Raw genomic sequence first — 20,000 nt, forward strand, 5'->3', positions numbered from 1 at the left:
TTAGATCACTATTTATTTGTTCTTTGACAGTTGAATCGATGATTATTACACCGACATAAAAATGAGAGAATATAAGCAGTCACAGACCTCCATTTGCTAAAGAAATAAACAAACCTTGATGTCTTTGACGTAGTTGCCAATATCCATGAATATTTATTACTAAGTTCATAAATATTTAGAGTCATATGAATGATACCCAGACTTAAAGAAAGATAACATTAATTTGTTCCAGGCTCCCCCTACAAAATATCACGTCAGCATTGCGTTAGAGTGAGTTTTCACAAATATAAATGATAAGCCTACAATGTGAAAGACTTTCGCCCACAAATTACTTCAACTAATACGTTCGCGTTCTTCAAAATACAGAAAATGATCAAGTATAACCTTTCTACAAAATTAATTAATATATTTTACAAAATTAATTAATATATTTTTCATATTGTATAGATTCTTTTTTTCGAAGAATATCTAATCGTGTCCTATCTGTATTATTACAACGATGTTTGTGTTATGATGTATGTGTGTACAGTATGTATTCATGCATGTATGTATATATGTTTGTATGTACGTATGTATACTGTACTGTATGTGTATGTATGTATGTATGTATGTATATATGTATGTATATATGTATGTATGTATGTATATGTGTATGTATGTATGTATGTATGCATGTATGTATGTATTTATGTATGTATGTATGTATACTGCACGGTATGTATATGTATGTATGTATGTATATGTGTATGTATGTATGTATGCATGTATTTATGTATGTATGTATACTGCACGGTATGTATATGTATGTATGTATGCATGTATGTATGTATGTATGTATGTGTGTGTATGTATGTATGTATGTATGTATGTACGTATGTATGTGTGTGTATGTATGTATGTATATGACATCATATATGGATAATTCCCCACTGTTGTTCAAAGTTGTATGCCAACCGTTTCAGCCTTTTTACCGTAACATTGCTTAAAAAAAAAAAAAAAAAAAAAACCTCGGACAAAATTGATACCTTGCATTCGGACTTCAGTCTCACCATAATGTTGCTAAGAAACAGATAAAAATATCGAACAGAATTTATACAACAAATTCGGACTCACGGTAACGTTGCTATCAAACAAAAATGATATCTGACAGAGTCAATACCTCGAATTCGGACCTCAACCGAGCGAAGTAATCACTTGACAAAATACTATCCTCACTGAATGCGATCGATGTTATCGCCTTTGCCTTGTGTGCTAGGATTTCCAGGCCAAGTAGAAGACACCAGTAGATGCTAGATGCAAACGTGAGACTATACCATGAGAAGCAAGGTTGAAAACAACTCGCTAGAAAGCAGAAAGGTATATATAAAAAAAATAAGAAATCATTAATTGTTTAAAGTTTGAAATTTAAATTCTAACTTTGAATTTGAAAGTTTGAATAATTTGAAGTTGGGAAAAAAGAGTAACAACAGAGAAAAAAATAAAAGCAAAATTTGACACCATGAGGTCACGGAGTGAGGTCACAGACCTAAATTTCACGCTGAGCGAGGTCACTGAACTAGATTTTACGCTGAGCGAGGTCAGTGACCTAGATTTCATTAGATTTTGATGAAAAGGAGAAAATAATCTTTGCGTGAGATGGTTGGACTCTTATTAAGCTAAAATTGATACTCGGTAGTATTTTACTTTTCCCTTTTTATTACCTCTATTTTATTAATGTGTTTATTTATTTCTTTAGTTTTCTATTTATTCGATTAATTATTCCGCTGTTTGACGTATTTCAGACTTGTTAGGATGAATAGAGTTGCAAATTTAAGTATCAGTGATACTGTAGTTCTCTAAATTTAGTACAAATACACACACTCGCGCGCACACACACACACACACACACACACACACACACACACACACACACACACACACACACACACACACACACACACACACACACACACACACACACACACACACACACACACACACACACACACACACACACACACACACACACACACACACACACATACACACACACATTCGTAATCAATGTTTCTAAACATACTACTAAAGCGTGTTGTATTACTTATGTATGTTTGTACAGATGTATGTATTTATGTATGTATGTATGTATGTATGTACGAATATGAGTATATAGATATAAATGCAAGTATGTGCATATCTATGAATGCATCCATGTATGTATGCACGTATAAGCCTTTATTTGAATGATACACTGACTTCGCGGGAATAGTACCTGTGTACGATGGTCGTTCATAAACTACCAGTTAATCCGAAGAGAGAGAGAAGAAATTTAACACTTTCGCTTTTGGTCATTTGTCACTTCGTCTCAAGTGTGAACTCGTATTTAGCTCGTCTACGTTCCCCTTGTCACTCGTCCTTAACTGTCCGTGTCTAAATCCTCGTCTTCTGACTTTCCCTAACCTGACTGACTTGCTTCTTAATGCCCATGCCATGGATAACTTAAACTCGATCCTCGCACCCAGGCAAGCTTTAACTAAAAACCGCTCGCAGACCTTGTGAGTCTAGTGGATTTTTCTTAACAATGAAATGCAATGCAAGGACTTTGCCTCCCATCTCATCCCCTTCTAGAATTATTTCTATCAGGCTCTCATATATTATCATACCATAGATTTAATGAAATAGACATATAAGATCTTCAAAAAAAAAAAAATAAAGAAAAGCATGAAGCCACTTGATCTGGGGATATCCAGTCAGTTATCCTTTGTCCTTTCCATTATTCCCAAAACCAGTATTATTAAACCTCACCCCCAACACTACCAACGTCCCTAAATACCCCCATTCCCTTACAAACAACAACAACTCCCTCCCCCACGCACATCATCACTACACCAACACATTCATAATCACACACACACACTCGCAATAGCTTAAAAGATTATATTGCCCAACCTGGAACAATACATGAATTCAAACCTGAGTATAATAATTTGAAAATGAGGATTTGGACCAGGTTGGTACCATACAAGAATATGAGGCTAGATATGATAAATTGGAGAGTAAAAGGCGGGATCCCACGAGTGTTGTTCTTTTCCTGTATATTCCAGTTAGGTAAATGTAATTAGGTAAACACACACACACGCGCGCGCGCGCGCACATACACAAACACGCACACACACACGCACACACACACACACACACACACACACACACACACACACACATACACACACACACACACACACATACACACACACACACACACACACACATACACACACACACACACACACATACACACACAAACATTCCACACCCTCCCCCTTTCCAATCATTCAGAAGTGCCAGTGCCCTGCCATTCATATATGACTTTCCTTTCCCCGTCCTTATATTGTATGCTTCTCTCCTTCCCCCTCACCCTGACCATCACCTTATTCTGTGGCCCTGTCCAAAGCCAGTGTATATATGTCCACCGCAAATGATATTCATTGATTTTTAAATATCGGAAAGTGAGCTGGGCTTGGTGATAATCTGATTAATTTCACCCTTTCACCATTTTCATTTATGTGAAAAAAATTATGCCATCCATATGGAAAAATTAGCTCTTATATGTGTGTGTGTTGCATTTTTGTTGATATTTTACCTTTCTGAGTTACATGTGCTCTGATATAAGTGTACATAAGTACTGTATAAATTGTACATTATTGTGAATCATTTTCGGAGTGGAACCGCGCTCCATTTGAATTAAAGTGTCATGAAATTGCAGACATGAGTGTGTTTGTGGTCGGAATTGTCACGCAAAATATTGTAATCATCATCATCATCAGCAGCAGCAGGAAAATAACGTGAAAGATTTGTATGATATGTCATACGAGGCATGAACGCGTATAAGAAATAATTCTGTTGAACTGGCTCAGCAAGGGAACGACATGATTGGGGTTTATTGTACGTCAATATATCCAGGAGTGAACATACACGCATACACACCTACACACACACACATACACACATACATACATACACACATACACACATACACACATACACACACACACACCTATACACACACACACACACACACATACACACACACACAGCACCCACGTACCCCTAGGGTGGCAGGAGGATGCAACCAGTTTCCTCACTGCAGCGGTAGTCCCTGGCTGAGTGAACACCCAACAGAATTACTTGAAAGGAGCAATCTTCTGTACAAAGAAAGCTTTAAAACCTCATCTCTCACCTCCATACTCTCCGTCATTGTCATAAAACCCCCACCCCTACATATACCAAAATATGTATATATATATATATATATATATATATATATATATATATATATATATATATATATATATATATATATATATATATTCTGCCTTCACCAGAAAGGGAAGCCTAAAATTTTTTATTCCTTAGGCAAGCTTTCAGGTGAATGATAAGACCGTTTTTTACTGTATAAGTTTGCCAATCTATATTTTTTCTATATCTCAGAGAAACGTTTTTAGTGGTTTTGCAAGGATGAATGTGATTTTTACCCAAGAAAATTTATCATAGCTTTTCCTCGTTTCCGGTAATTTTTAGCACATCGATTTGCTCGTATTTCTATATCGATATATATGCATTTATAGTTTGTTATTGTTTTGATACACTTTTTATATGTAACAATAATCCTTTGGAGAAGTAATGTTTGCATTCCCTGTTCTACATGAACAAGACATTAGTTTTAAAAATTAAGGGTTTGAATGGTTTGTTTTAATTTTGGCAACCGATCATTTCTCTTCCAATCTTCACAACTTCACATAAAAATGTCTTTGAGCACCATTCTCACAAGCTTTCTGGCTCCACCAAGTCTTTCTTCCTGTCCTGGCTATGTCTGCAGTCACCTGTTCACTCAGACTTCTCGTGTATGTCTTGTCTATCAGACTTGCCTCTTGCTCCTTTTGTTATGAAAAACTATGCCTTCGTTATGCCTTGCGCCCACGCTCTCTAAAAGAATAGTTGCCGCATCTTCTTGTCACTGCATTCAATTTAATGAATATCTGCGTGTTTTCTCTCTTTCTCTCTCTGTCTCTCTTTCTCTTCTCTCTCTCTCTCTCTCTCTCTCTCTCTCTCTCTCTCTCTCTCTCTCTCTCTCTCTCTCTCTCTCTCTCTCTCTCTCTCTCTCTCTCTCTCTCTCTCTCTCTCTCTCTCTCTCTCTCTCTCTCTCTCTCTCTCTCTCTCTCTCTCTCTCTCTCTCTCTCTCTCTCTCTCTCTCTCTCTCTCTCTCGCTCTCTCTTTTCAATGAATGTTTGTACCACTATTGTTGGTGTTGTCGTCTTATTTTTTTTGTCTTATCACTTTTCTTGCCAACATTTTTGTTCCATATGCTACCTAAGTGACAGTGCTAAATGCTGTGCATTTTCCTAATATGTGTGATTTTGCCACATGCTATTTTTTCCTCATACAATTTTAGTATCCATGGGCTGTGTATGTTCCTTATTAACACATGAAATGTATATTTTTTTCTTCTTTTAACCAACGGTATGAATTGATGCCTTTTTATAACTGAACGTTTTAGAATTTGTTGTTTTTTATTTCCAGTGACTGTTCTAATAATGTTTCAAACCCCCTAGTGACCGACGTAGTGTCTGAAGGACCCCCTTCTTTAGCCCGATCAATTTGTCATGCCACTGGCAGTCTCCTGTCAGTCGGACAAGGGCTCAGGACAGGTCGCCAGGCCCCTCCCCTGTGTTGTCTCTCCTCCTATTCCTCTTAGCGACAAAGCTGAGCGTTCTGTACAGTTACATGTCACACCCATCCACCCCAAACACCCACACCTCAACCCTGTCTCCCGTCCAACCTCTCTCACGAGAACAGCCCCCTTGCCCCCGGGCTCTTCTCAGGGATTAAACCCAGTTGGATCTTTCCAGGCTTCAGATGCAGCCCCCCTTACCTCTTTTCTATAAAGTCAAAACAAGGTACTTCGTGAATGTAAAAAATATCGCCGCATTCGCGTGAATTGCACACTCAGGGGATGCTGTCGGCGCACGGTCGAAAGGTAGCTCAGATGATAAAGTTGTAAAGCTCTCAGGTTCACGTGTGGAGCGACTACACACAGCTGACTGCAGCGCTCACAGCATCCCTGTGTTGCAGCACGTTTATGTTTGTTCTTGCATGTTCACCCACGTCTTTCTTGATGCACGTCTGCGCACATGCACTGCGCATGGCTCGCACGCTCTGCCTGCCCGTCCCTGCTCGCCCGTTGCATCTATATTCATTTACCTACACTCAGGGATGTCTTTAAGGGACCTATACACAAGTCATATTTATTGACAATATATGCGTAATTGTAGCAATACTGACCGTATCAGGGTGATACCTAGTATTGTTGAAAAATATTTAGATAATTCATGGCTCATGTTGAAAGCACGGGGAGAGTATGGTCTTCAATAATGGAAACATTGACAATGTGATCATTGTCAATAGATATTGACCATGTAAGGGTCCCTTAGCCCTGGGGTCCATCCAGCATCTTGTGCACTCATTTTTTAATTTTTATTTTGTATTTCTGGGCTCGTATAATGGTGAAAGTGTATTAAGTGTACATGTACCCTTGTATACTATGTATATTATTCCAAGGTACCTGACTTCAGGAATCTACAACCAGCTACACAAAGAATTAAACCTTTGTGTGGCTTTACACCTTCATTTTTCTCCGCAGTGAACAATTTTGATAAATAATTCTTCATAGAAATATTTTTTTTCTGTCGCCAAAGGATTTTTTTCATTTAAGATACAATTTGTCCGCAGTGAAAGGATTAATGAATATAAAGGTGTCACTACCATGGGGGCAAAACTACATAACTTACGTGACACTCAAACGCTGTGGACCAAGTTGTACAAAGACTTAGAGCCAATTTGAGTTTCTCCAAATATGAATCCTATTTGTGCCCCACTGCATCAGAAGGACTATGTACAAGTCGATATGCGCTAGTTGCAACGGTACACTGAAACTTGGCATTTTCTCGAGCCTCTGACCTGAGTGAGTAATATTCCCAGGCCCGTTGCTTTACACATGTTTAAGAAGAGGTAATTCATCACTCATTCGCATTGGAAATACTGATGTCCGTTATTGAAGCTAACACTCGCGCTAATGACACTGAGGCATGGAGGAGATTGAACGTTAGTTCTTGATTCAAGAGTATTTGATGTTTGGTTTCATGGAGAACAACCGCTATTTAGTATACATACTCGGCACCGGTTGTGACGCCTTTAGATTTGATAATGATATGTGCGGTGCAATATATATTCTAAAATATTTGTCATGACTTCCAATTAAGGTCCCAAGTCCTTTGAAACCATGGATCATTCATAAAAAAAAATAAAAAAAAAATACATAGGACCAAGCTTGATAGTGCGTGCAACATCTACAATAATCTTTCCAAAACAAAATTTCATATACTATAAAGCCTTCTGTTTTGTACAAATTTGAAAAAAAAATATATATTAGAGAAAACTAAAGAGGTTGATAAAATATAAACTTCTTTTTATGAAGGAGACGTAATGAGAATGCTTAATTCACTAAATTCAGATCACTGATGTACAGCGCAAGACACTACAAGACATACGTACGTCTTCCCACACTCCAGAGGGCTTGCGAAGTTGCGTGGCTTGACTAAACCTCAATGCTGCTTGACACTTGTTGAGCGGCGCTCACATACGAGACACACACTAGGTGGAATTCGGAGCTGATCTCGTGTCCACGGAAGGCGAAGGATTTATTTATTTATTTATTTATTTATTTATTTATTTATTTATTTATTTATTTCAGACACGGTAGCATTCTAAATTAATTTTATTTTTACTACCAACAATTGGTTCCAGTCGGGTTAGAGTGGATTTAAAGAATACAATGAGTCGTGAACCCAACTCCAGTCCTCAAGGTCTTGGGTCTCACCTGAGCGAAATCACCTGGCGTTAGTAAGAAAAAAATCAGTGACGTATGCCCTTGTGTTGAAGCATACGCGATTGCGTGCTGCCACTCCACTCATCAGATGTGAAGTTGTTCAACAGTGTCGGTAGATGGCAGCACTTATCACGCCTTAGTCGCACGGAGAGCAGCATTGGGTCAAACGGAACTTTGAGGTACCTCTTTGACATAAGTCTCAATGTGTAACCCTCACTGCCTCCTAAGGATGAGGTACTACCTCCTATGAGGTGAAACGTGTCATATCTTCTTTACATTAATCTTGCGGAAGATTGATTTGAGTTTCAAAATCTCATTAGACTTCTAAAGTATCATTTCAAGTAAAATATGTTTCAAAGTATATTGTAGTAACTACTGAAAAAAATTACTTATCTGGAATTTCAAGTTATGAAGTAGTAATTTATCTATGATGTAGAGTAAAATATCTGCCGATGTAGTGTTAATGTCTTAGGCCTCTTGATTTACGTAAGTCAGAGTCCAGAACTGAGAGAACGCATCCAACAGAGACCAATTGTCAAAAGACGTCACCAGTCTACGCACTTGTATAGCCCTGTTTCACATCAGTATTTCAATAGAATGTTTTAACATTGCACAATATTTTTTTTTTCTTTTTTAAGTTTTATAGTTTTTTGATACATAAATGTTGCAAGTCCATTGCATTAATAAGGATCATTTTTCTTATAAGATTGAGTTAATCTCTTTGATCTCACCTGTCAGTTAATTTCTAAAACCAGTTTTTATTACTGGAAATCTAGGTATACTGTTATTTTGTTCTTTGTTCACATGTTCATAGGGATTCGTGTTATCTATATGTAGATGTTTGCTAGAGAACAAGACGCTTGGGCATCAAATACCTAATTCCCGCTTTGTTCTGGAACACAAGGACTTGCAGTCTCAGAAGAGAATATAAATGAAAAATCTAAGAAGTACCATTGACTTTCGCATTGGTGTCAAATGTGTTTTTCACAAAATTATTAAAATGAAACGAACTTCTCATGAATACACAAAGTAAAAGCTGCAACACATCACAAAAACAATATAATATATAATTAAAGTCCGAATTGAAGTCCAATCGTGTGGTATATGTGGGATATTGTCTGTATATATATATATATATATATATATATATATATATATATATATATGTATATATATATATATATGTGTATATATATAAATATATATATGTGCATATATATTTGCATATATGTTTATGTATATGTATATATATATATATATATATATATATTGTATGCGTGTGTGTCTATACATATATATATATATATATGTATATATATGTATATATATACATATATATATATGTATATATATATATGTATATATATATGTATATATATGTATATATATATATATATATATATATATATATATATATATATGTATATATATATATACACTACCAGTTGATTCAGAAGTCGCAAACCCACCATGACAGAATAAATAATTTCTTGCCTCGGTAACACGTCCCAAACCTCTTTTCATTCAGCTCGTAATGTTAAAGTGTCACGCTGATTTACATTCTGTGCCTGAAATCTTGACCATCGCAGTCAACACCACCTGAACGACCTCTCTCACCGTGAACAGTCGATGTGTATCCCTGAGGCAGCTTATCTGCAACATGAAGCATCAATTTGCAACGTGGCCGTAAGCTAAGGATCAAGGGATATTCCGGGGAATATGTATATATACTGGTATTTCTGTCCTTAATGGGTTGACTAAATCACTAAAGGTTCCCAGTTAGCCTAACGCTGGGAGTGTTGATAACATGAGACAGTGGATAATGTCTATTTATTTGTTTATTTATTTATTTGTTTATTTTTGGGGAGTTGAGGGGTAATGGTTAATGGATATTCGTTTTTTTTTATTGGGGGGGGGGAGAAATAGAATATTCCTGAATAGAATAGTCTGGTATCACCCGTAATGAAGTTCTTATGTATCACGATACTCCTCAACATAATTGAAGCTTTCTTTTGGTCGAGTAAAATCGTTTGGCCTGAGCTGATATGAACATCCTAAATAGGACGACAATTTATAATGGACGTGTGGGCGCCACACTCAAATTTTCAGAAGACCCAAAGATGATTAATCTAAATAAATTCAAGTTTTCTCTTAACAAGATCCTATTTTGTTCTCATTCAGTGAAATATGTAATACAACATGTTGGTCATAATCTCTTCGATGAGAGGCTGAACAACACCCGAAGTAGTGAAGTTTACAAATGGGGTACAATAGTGAATGTACAGATATTTCCGGTTGTAGTATCCGTGATGCGTGACGTGACGCAGTCCGAAGGGATTTCTCCCCGTCTTCTCTTTTTCTGCATGAGAGGACGGAGAGGGGGTGGGTCGCCGATTAAGTGAAGCGGCCTTACTGTGGATCTCCTGTGTCTTGCTGCATTGCTTCTGACCCAGGGCAGTGGGCGAGATGTAGGGATCACCACCCGTCATCCAGAAGGAGCTAAGAAAAAGGAAGTGAGGGGTGGCGAGTGGGAGTGGAATATGTGGAGATGAAATGGATGGGAGTGGATTAATGCCTTTGACTTTGGCTACCTCCCTTGCAAAGGGGAAAACCCTTGGTATATGTATGTATATATGTATGTAGTAATCGTGATGCCAGCCTCTTTAATTTTGTTTGTTTATTCCTGGGACCAAAACAATACCCAAACCTCTTTTAATATCTGTCTTTATCAAGGACATTAACATCAGGATATCTTGTCTGTAACATTCCATATACCTTATCTACAAGCCACGTTGCAAAATATTTCTTAATAACTGAAAACAATTATGTCTTTTTATTAGATCTCTGTCAGAGGCCTATGAGAATATATCTTGATGAAGTTGACTGTTATAAGATATAACACGATAGAGATTAATGCTAATCTGTTTTGATGGATAACGCGACTGTCGAATGAATCACCGTTTATGATATATGTATAAATTGTGTGTCTACAAATGTATATATATGTTTTGTAGAAAACAGTGCATACTGCTTTAGAGAGCTTTTTCGACAACCTACCAAATTTTCTAAACGATGGATTTAGTTCCTGAGTAATTTTGAATTAATTAGGATCTATTACTGCTATATTATCTACAGAAATGCCGCTATACTATGTTAGGACTATTGTTGTGGAATGAGTACGGGGGTGAGTGAATGGAGCTTAGAAACATGTACAAAAGATACATGATACGATGTATGTGGACTGGTAGAGACCATACCTTCGTGTGACGACATTATAAGGACACACGTGACCGAATCATTTGACTGAGGAAAGTCACACACGAAGACTGAAAAGTAATGTAACCGGAAATTTGCATGTACACATGACAGATCTGTTACATAACGTATCACACACACACACACACGCACACACACACACACACACACACACACACACACACACACACACACACACACACACACACACACACACACACATATATATATATATATATATATATATATATATATATATATATATATAATAAGTCTTCGTATCAGGCATTCCACCTCTCATGGTGTGATCACGTGTGCTATCATATTGTTGTCAATCGACCATTAACCTCTCCTATATGACGTCCATCTTATCCTCCACCTTTTTTCATGTTTACAAACCTGATGTACTGATTCTTTTATTTACCTAACATTAATAATCCTAACACAGTCTGACAAAATGTCTATAGATTGTAGTTTAGTAATATATCCTAAAATCAATAGAAAAAAAAATTCATCTCACGCCATAACAAAAGTCGTCGATTAAAAAAATCGAAAATCTTCCGAAGAAGTTCTACAATGCATACTGTGCTGCTGTTTTCAACAAAATAGTCTAAAACAAAATGTGCTGCTAATTTATATATATATATATATATATATATATATATATATATATATGTATATATATGTATGTATATATATACATATATATACATATGCATATATATATATATATATATATATGTATATATATATACATTATATATATACATATATATATAATATAGATATGTATACATATATGTGTGTGTATGTGTATATACATATATATATATATTTATATATATATACATTATATATATATATGTATATATACATATTGGAAATTGGTGTTATAACACATATGTAAAAGTACACTGTACACCCACTATCGGAGAAAAAATGACGGAAGTACAGGGAAACTGTATATTTCGACTACTATCTGTAGTCCTCTTCTGCTGAAGAGAACTACAGATAGTAGTCGAAATATACAGTTTCCCTGTACTTCCGTCATTTTTTCTCCGATAGTGGGTTTAAAGTGAGTATATATATATATATATATATATATATATTACATAAATATATTTATATATAATACACTTATATATATATATATATATATATATATATATATGTATGTATATATGTGTGTGTGTGTAATATGCATGCGTATATATATACATATATATATATGTATGTATATATATATATATATATATATATATATATATATATATATAAATAAATGGTTATGGTCTTTCTACCTACCTTTCTGTTGTGTTTTCGTGTTTGAATGCGCGTGTGTGTTCTTGTTCTTTTGGTTGTACGTATGAGCGAATGTTTGGATACGAGTCTCATTGATTTTGCTTATGGTATTCATGCTGGTACAGGAAACGCTTTTTGAATTGTTGCTAATTTTTATCATTTTTTCCAGCATAAGATCCTACGCATTTTTTTTATTTGAGTACGTGTGCGTTCTCGTGTGCGCATTTATATATGTGTGTGTATGTGCGTCAAATTTATGACTGCACCTGTGTGGTGGTATATACGTATAAAAGTATGTAATGATGACATACATAAATGTAATATTAAGATAATCACCTGGACATGAACCTACTAAACCATTCTCTTGCATATCATAAAGTCTTCATACATGATTTTCATTTGGTGGGAGGGGGGGTAATAAAAACAGGAAGGCTCTCCCGTCACTTATACGGTTTCGATATATATATATATATATATATATATATATATATATATATATGAAGCTCACGCCTTTCACTATCCGTGCTCTACTCGAAACCAGTAAAAGTGGCGGAGATGCCCCTCTGTTTCTGAACGCCTCATATTATCATCAGGAGATAAGATTAAAGGACATCTGATCCTTATCACGTGCATAACCCTATAGCTAATGTTGTATACTGCTGCTCTTTTGTCAATACTTCTACTACTACATCTGTACTTGTCCGTGTGTCTAGCAGTCGATAATGGTACTAGACCACATGTTTTAGTCTTCCCTTTTCGTCATGACTGATACGTCTGGTAGAGATATATTTGTTGTATTGCGTCAGATTAGTGTATCACAGTTTTTTAGACAAGTAGTGGATACCGTTCAATTTGTTGATCGTCAAAATAGAGTAGAATTAACCTAACTTTAAGAAATAACTGATAATACCAACTAACCTTCAACTTAAATAACTGTAATTCGTATTGGTTGTTACTAACGAACTTTTTCATGTATTCCTAAAGTTTGTGCTGAGAGAGACAGTTAAATATTCGATCGTTTTGCATCATGATGCAATAATATGAAATTATTGAATATATTCTTGTGAGCAAAACAAGAGCATCTGTCCCCTCTTCTCCGATTTGGTGTAATTAATAAGATTGTTTTTACAGTGGCATCACCGCACATTTTAAATTCAACGAGCAAGAGAAGGATTACATTTGTTCGCTGCCCAAGGACAATGGAATGCATGCCTGCGCGGACCTTCCCCCTTTCAAACATGAAGGTAAGCCATCAAAGCTTCGCACTTGATACTACTCGTTTAATCCATTAGTTAAACAAACGATACCAGAGTTATGTTGCTGTATAGGAGATTAACTAAAATGTTTTAGAATACTATAGCAGACACTCTAAGATCATCTTTCAAACATGAAGGTAAGCCCTCAAAGCTTCGCACTTGATATTACTCGTTTAGTCCTTTAGTTAAACAAACGATACCAGAGTTATGTTGCTGTATAGGAGATTAACTAAAATGTTTTTTGATACTAGACCAAACACTCTAAGATCATCTTATAAACATGAAAGTAAGTCTTCAGAGACACAGCACTTGATACTACTCGTTTAGTCCTTTAGTTAAACAAACGATACCAGAGTTACGTTGCTGTATAGGAGATTAACTAAAATGTTTTAGAATACTAGACCAAACACTCTAGGATCATCTTATAAACATGAAGGTAAGTCTTCAGAAACACAGCACTTGATACTACTCGTTTAGTCCTTTAGTTAAACAAACGATACCAGAGTTACGTTGCTGTATAGGAGATTAACTAAAATGTTTTAGAATACTAGAGCAGACACTCTAAGATCATCTTACAAACATGAAGGTAAGTCTTCAGAGACACAGCACTTGATACTACTCGTTTAGTCCTTTAGTTAAACAAACGATACCAGAGTTACGTTGCTGTATAGGAGATTAACTAAAATGTTTTAGAATACTAGACCAAACACTCTAAGATCATCTTACAAACATGAAGGTAAGCCTTCAGAGTCTCGGCTCTTAAAGCTCCTACTATAGTCCTTTAGTTAAACAAACTATATCAGAGTTATGTTGCAGTATAGGAGATTAACTAAAAAAAAAAATGAATTACTTTATCAAACAATCTAAGATAATCTATAGTTCATTGACTCTATGCAAATATACATCTCGTTGTTAAATATTAAAGATGTCCCTACAAGTATCAGTTTTCGTGTGATTAAGCGAATTTTTTAAACAGAATTGTATAAACATTACAAAACCGATATCAATAGAGAAAAATCCAGTAAGTCATCAGAAAGTGTGTGAACTATTAGCTTGCACGGCAAGATAGAACTAGCTTGTGAAGGGCTATACTGGGTAAATAGACAGAACAACTCATTTTCTAACGCGTTTTCTTAAGCTGGTATCGTAATCGGAAACTTTCTGGTCTCGTATTTACTTAGTTATGGGTTCGAATCCAGCTCGGTTCACAGCTCTTCTCGTCACTGGCCAAGGGCGTCAAGCACTTCTCTCCAATTTTCAACAATGAATAGTTACCTGCCCCAGCAGCCTCTTAAGCGCATAATAGGGCAAAGGTAACTGTTTCGGCCGCATCTACTCAACACCTCCTGGCTGCTTCTCTCCATTTTCTAAGACGGTGAATGTAAACACTGGCGTTGTTTGTCCACAGGTCTTATTTGTACAGAGGAAGCTCTGCCACACGTCAGTAACCGGCCCACGAACGAGTCTTGTGTCGACTGGAACCAGTACTACACGGACTGCAGAGCTGGAGACAAGAACCCTTTTCAAGGCTCTATATCGTTCGATAACATAGGGCTCGCTTGGGTAGCCATTTTTCTCGTAAGTTGTTGACAATCCTTGTTAATTCCCTGTCAGTTTGTATAATCTGCCTAGTATTCTAAAGTATTCTGAAGTAAATAAATTAGTTTTTATGGATTGTTTTAGTAGATTTGAGTCATCAGCTATAAACGAAAAAAGCTCTTAATTAGATTGAGTAAAAAAAAAAATCAACAACTATTGCTTGCAGAAATTAATATTTTGCCGTGAGCATTTCTTTTACTGTTAGTACAATGATAATGCCAGGCTAATGGTTTTATTTTTATATATTTCATCAGATTCAGTGTATATGATTATTATAAAAGACCATATTCAATGAGTGAAGTAGTTTGTTTATCAAATTAGATTCCATCATTATCTAAGATTTCTATACATTCTCTTAGATGATGTACTTTTATGTAAGTTAGTTGATAAAAATATACACCATCACTGTTTATCGTGTATTTTACCTTCACTTAGGTGCTGTATTTTTAAGTGAGTTTGTTTATTGAATTATATTTCATCATTCTTTATCATGTTTTCTTCGTTCTCTTCGATGCTGTACATTTATATGATAACTGCATTGACAAAAATCCACAATTTCAGGTGATAAGCTTAGAGGGATGGACTGACATCATGTATTATGTTCAGGATGCCCATTCCTTCTGGGACTGGATCTACTTCGTCCTACTCATTGTGGTGAGTTCATCTTCTTAAGAAAGTTACTCAGCAAGTAGACGCACGACATGGAAGATCTCTTCATTGTCCTTTACTGTGGTTTCTTTTCTCATCTAGGAATATTTATCAAGAAATAATGTTTTAGTTCATAGTTTTGGGAACAAAATATAACTAGAACAAGTATAAGATTGACTAGTTGCTTGCGGGGGAAAAGATAGATGTGTCTGTCGTGAATGAGATTAGATTTGAGGAGAAAAGTGTAATCGAGTCGATAGTATTTGATAGTGCCCGGGTTGCACGAATGTACCGTCTTGAACTCATAAACAGATGGTCATGAGTTCGATTCCTGGGACCTGCTGTGGGTTGCCGCGTTGATTTCCGACAGCAGTAGCCAGGTGGGGAGGCGACCCAACATCAACCTTAAAGAAAAAAAAAGAAAAAAAAACAGCGGCTTGCCGTAACTGACAGGGTTTTGTCCTACCATGGGTTTTTCATTCCCTACTGCGTGGGAGTGGGATGGTGGGTGAGTTAGGTGAGTTGCAGGAATGAGATTGGGGACAAGGGAAGAAGAAGCAGATATACTTACGGACGAGATGTGGAAGAACATGAAAAAAATTATGGTTTGTGAACTCATGAATATTGTAGGAAAAAGAGAGAAAAGAGAGGAAATGGTTGTGGTGTCTGTTCGAAGGACATTGATGGAAGTATATGGAAACCTCGAAGACTTCTGTAAAAAAATTACATAATTACATTAAAGGTTTCTGAGGACCAAACAAAGGTGTTTATTATTTGTGACATGAGTTCTAGATTTAAGGGTAAGTTGATAAGGGTTGACGATAAGATTTTGAGTAATAGAGGAGTTAGACAAACATTATAGAGAGAATGTTATAGTCGTTTATGAAAAAAAAACAGCTGTTTGTGGGAGGGACCTTTCTTTACATACAAAGGTACATTTGGATGAGGAAGGAATGGAAAAGTGTCTGTGTGTTTTGTTGAAAGAAATATCGAAATCCTTTTGAATAGAGAAAATATCTCCTGGCAATAGCAAGAATAAAAGTTTTGAATGTGATATCACTCCTTACTAAGTTAATTTAGAGGATTAGATTTTTCTGTCAAAGTCGTGTGGTGAGAGGAAAAATAAATGTTTTTAAAACCAACGATTTTCCTTGTTGGATTGGTGATTGTACATAATGTCTGCCATTGTGACCACAAAGCTACTTTACTTCTCTCTGTGGCAATCCTTTAGAGGAACCAAATGGAGAGGAGAGGATGTTGGATTAAGTATAAAGGATCAGGATATGGTAGTAGTAGTGGAAATGGTGCATAGACATAGAGTACGAACAATACAGAAAGAACGTCTTGAAAACTGCAGCTAAGAATGAAGAAATGGGAAGGTTTGGTGTCGTTCAAAGGACGAAAATAGTTAGTGATAGGATAAAAGAGATGTCTGCAGGTGAATGAAATTATTTTATGAAAGCTTATAAAAAAGGACCGGGAGGTGAAAAAGATAAGATTTGTTTGAATATGAGAGATGGAGGATAGGAAGGATACATGAGGCTTGATAAGGCACTGATAAGAAGACAATAATAGAAGTACAAAGGAATGTGTGGCTGAGAATACATTTGAGACCAACACTGTGATCAATAGGGCAGGCTAATTAGACTAAGGAGAGTTACAAGTAGTAGATCTTTTGTTTTCATTAAGGAGACCTAATATATTTATTTAGTGTTTATAAATTTGGCCTTTGCGTCTCAGGTAGGTGAGTGCGAAAGTAATGAGGCCAGTGCAGAGCCAATTAGCATATATCTGATTGGTTGTGCTTGGTTTTCACGCTTTGTCCCCATTCCCCACATCTTTCTCTAAATTCAATGCATTTCATTATTCTAAAATTACCCCCATCTCTTTTGCTGTGTAAAACATTTTGTATCTAAGGTCAGTGAGCGTATATAGCTGTCGTATATCAACAAACTATAAGGAAAATTTTTAGTTTCTTTAAATCTTCTTTTGTATTACAGATTGGATCCTTCTTCATGATAAACCTATGCCTGGTCGTCATAGCAACGCAGTTTTCTGAGACCAAGAAGCGCGAGATGGAGCGGATGAAGCTCGAGAGGACACGGTTCCAGTCGACGAGCACGCTGGCCTCAGGGTCTGTGTCCGAGCCGAACTCCTGCTACGCCGAGATCGTCAAGTACATCGCGCACCTGTGGCGAAGAGCCCGTCGGAAACTCTACGCTCGATACCGACAGTACAGACGAAGGCACAAGAAGAATGAACATCCTCGCCAGCTGAGCCTCAAGAAGCAACGCCGTCGGCGGCTCTACGAAGAGACGCATAATCTGTTCGTGCAGCAGCCGGCGCCCGTGGGACAGACGACGAATACTGAGGTCGGGACGCCCTCCGGACCGGGCTTGTCCGCCGTAGGCGGGGTAGGGACAATGGCCATCATGAACAACATCGGGCCGACACCTCCCCAGCACCTCCTACTGCCTCCGGAGCCGAAAGACACTCTGGACGTCGTCGACCCTCGCAACGCCCCCCGCGCCAGTCCCGAAGTCTCGGACATCGACCCGCTCTCGAGCCCACGCCGTCCCGTCCTTCTCAAGATCCCCAGCGGCGCCAGCGGCGACGGCAGCGCCGCTAGTGGCAACGAGCTTGTGCCGCCGTCGCCCGGGGGTCCAGCCCAGAACCGGCAACGACGTCGAAGTTCCGTCATGTTCAGCGACGTGGTCCTCCTCCACGGGGACAGTGGGGACACGGCCACGCGCAACGTCTGCCTCAGCGAGAAGACCACGCAGACGGACGACGAGCCCCTCGACCCGACGCTTTTCAGGGAGCTTCCGCCCGGTCTCAGGGATGCGCCGCACCAGATCCACCAACCGCCCTCTACGGCCCTCGTGCCCGCCAAGCCGAAGTCCTTGCTACGGAGCCACGCGGTCGCGTCTCGCACGTCCTCGTACAATGGATCCGGCGGCAAAGGGAGTCTTACCTGCGGAGAACTTTTGGCCTTGAGCGGCGCTCTGTCCGCTGCGCTTCCCACACACCTGGGCATCGACTCGCGCTCGGTTCACAGCTTGTACTCGTCACTGGCCAAGGGCGTCAAGCACTTCTCGGCACCCACGCTCTTCTTCTCGCCCGATCAGGCGCCCCCTGGTTTCACCTACTCCTCTGAGACAGACACGGGGGAGTCAGAATCGGAGTGGAGCGAGGACGACTGGAGCGAGGAGGAGCATAAGCCGCCCTCAGCCATGAGTCGTATCTACCACAAGTTCCGAGTCAAAGTAAAGGCCTTCGTCAACCACGAGTATTTCCAGAGGGGCATTCTCATAGCCATTCTCATCAACACCCTCAGTATGGGCGTCGAGTACCACAACCAGGTAACAGAAAAGGGACATCATCATTTTTTTTATGTTCTTGAACTTTGTATTACTTTGTGTATTTGTTTATTCATTTATTTGTTTATTTATTTGTTTACTATTATGCCTTTGTCTTGCTTAGTTTTTTCCTTAAAGAAATTTGATCAGATAATGTAGGGTAGGAATGTCAAACTCATTTGGTGCAACAGGACAGAATTAATAAGTGCACAGCATTCGGGCTGCATAACTTCATTATAATCAGATCACATGATCTCTTTCTTAGTAAACTGAGCTCAAAGCTGTAATATCGAAAATCCGATATTGCCAGAACGAAAAACCGTAGATCATCACACGTTCATAAATAGCTTAATAGTAACAAGTCCATGAATTTCCTTCTTGATCTCATTTAATGTGTCCCTGGTAGCCTGAAACGTTGACCATGGTGGTCGAAACCAGCAACATCATCTTCTCTGCCGTGTTCGCCTTCGAGATGATGCTCAAGGTCATCGCTGAGGGCCCTTTCGGTTATATCAGCAACGGCTTCAATGTCTTCGACGGCGTCATCGTGGTTCTCAGGTACGTTGATGTCTCCGGGCATTAAGAACTTTGTTCTTGGAGTATCTGCAGTATTTTTTATAGCATGTTATGAAATGGGTGGGAGTGGGTGCCTGCCTTGGC

The 20,000-nt window shown here is 37.9% G+C and overlaps 1 protein-coding gene across 16 annotated transcripts in view; it reads left to right on the top strand.

Annotated features, from left to right (window-relative positions):
• Ca-alpha1T (Ca[2+]-channel protein alpha[[1]] subunit T) overlaps positions 1–20,000 on the top strand; it is a 448,394-nt gene that overhangs the window by 116,086 nt on the left and 312,308 nt on the right. For 11 of the 16 annotated variants that reach the window (XM_076189510.1, XM_076189523.1, XM_076189515.1 and 8 more), the window contains exons 5-10: positions 5,886–5,933; positions 13,610–13,722; positions 15,143–15,312; positions 15,895–15,987; positions 17,982–19,343; positions 19,747–19,898. In XM_076189510.1, the coding sequence (XP_076045625.1) occupies positions 5,886–5,933; positions 13,610–13,722; positions 15,143–15,312; positions 15,895–15,987; positions 17,982–19,343; positions 19,747–19,898 (1,938 nt within the window). The remainder of the gene's footprint in view (positions 1–5,885; positions 5,934–13,609; positions 13,723–15,142; positions 15,313–15,894; positions 15,988–17,981; positions 19,344–19,746; positions 19,899–20,000) is intronic. The other 5 variants (XM_076189508.1, XM_076189521.1, XM_076189512.1 and 2 more) reach the window with 1 other exon arrangement.

Source organism: Oratosquilla oratoria, chromosome 8 (assembly GCF_046742065.1).
Source record: "Oratosquilla oratoria isolate Oo_2021 chromosome 8, ASM4674206v1, whole genome shotgun sequence".
Lineage (NCBI taxonomy): Eukaryota > Metazoa > Arthropoda > Malacostraca > Stomatopoda > Squillidae > Oratosquilla > Oratosquilla oratoria.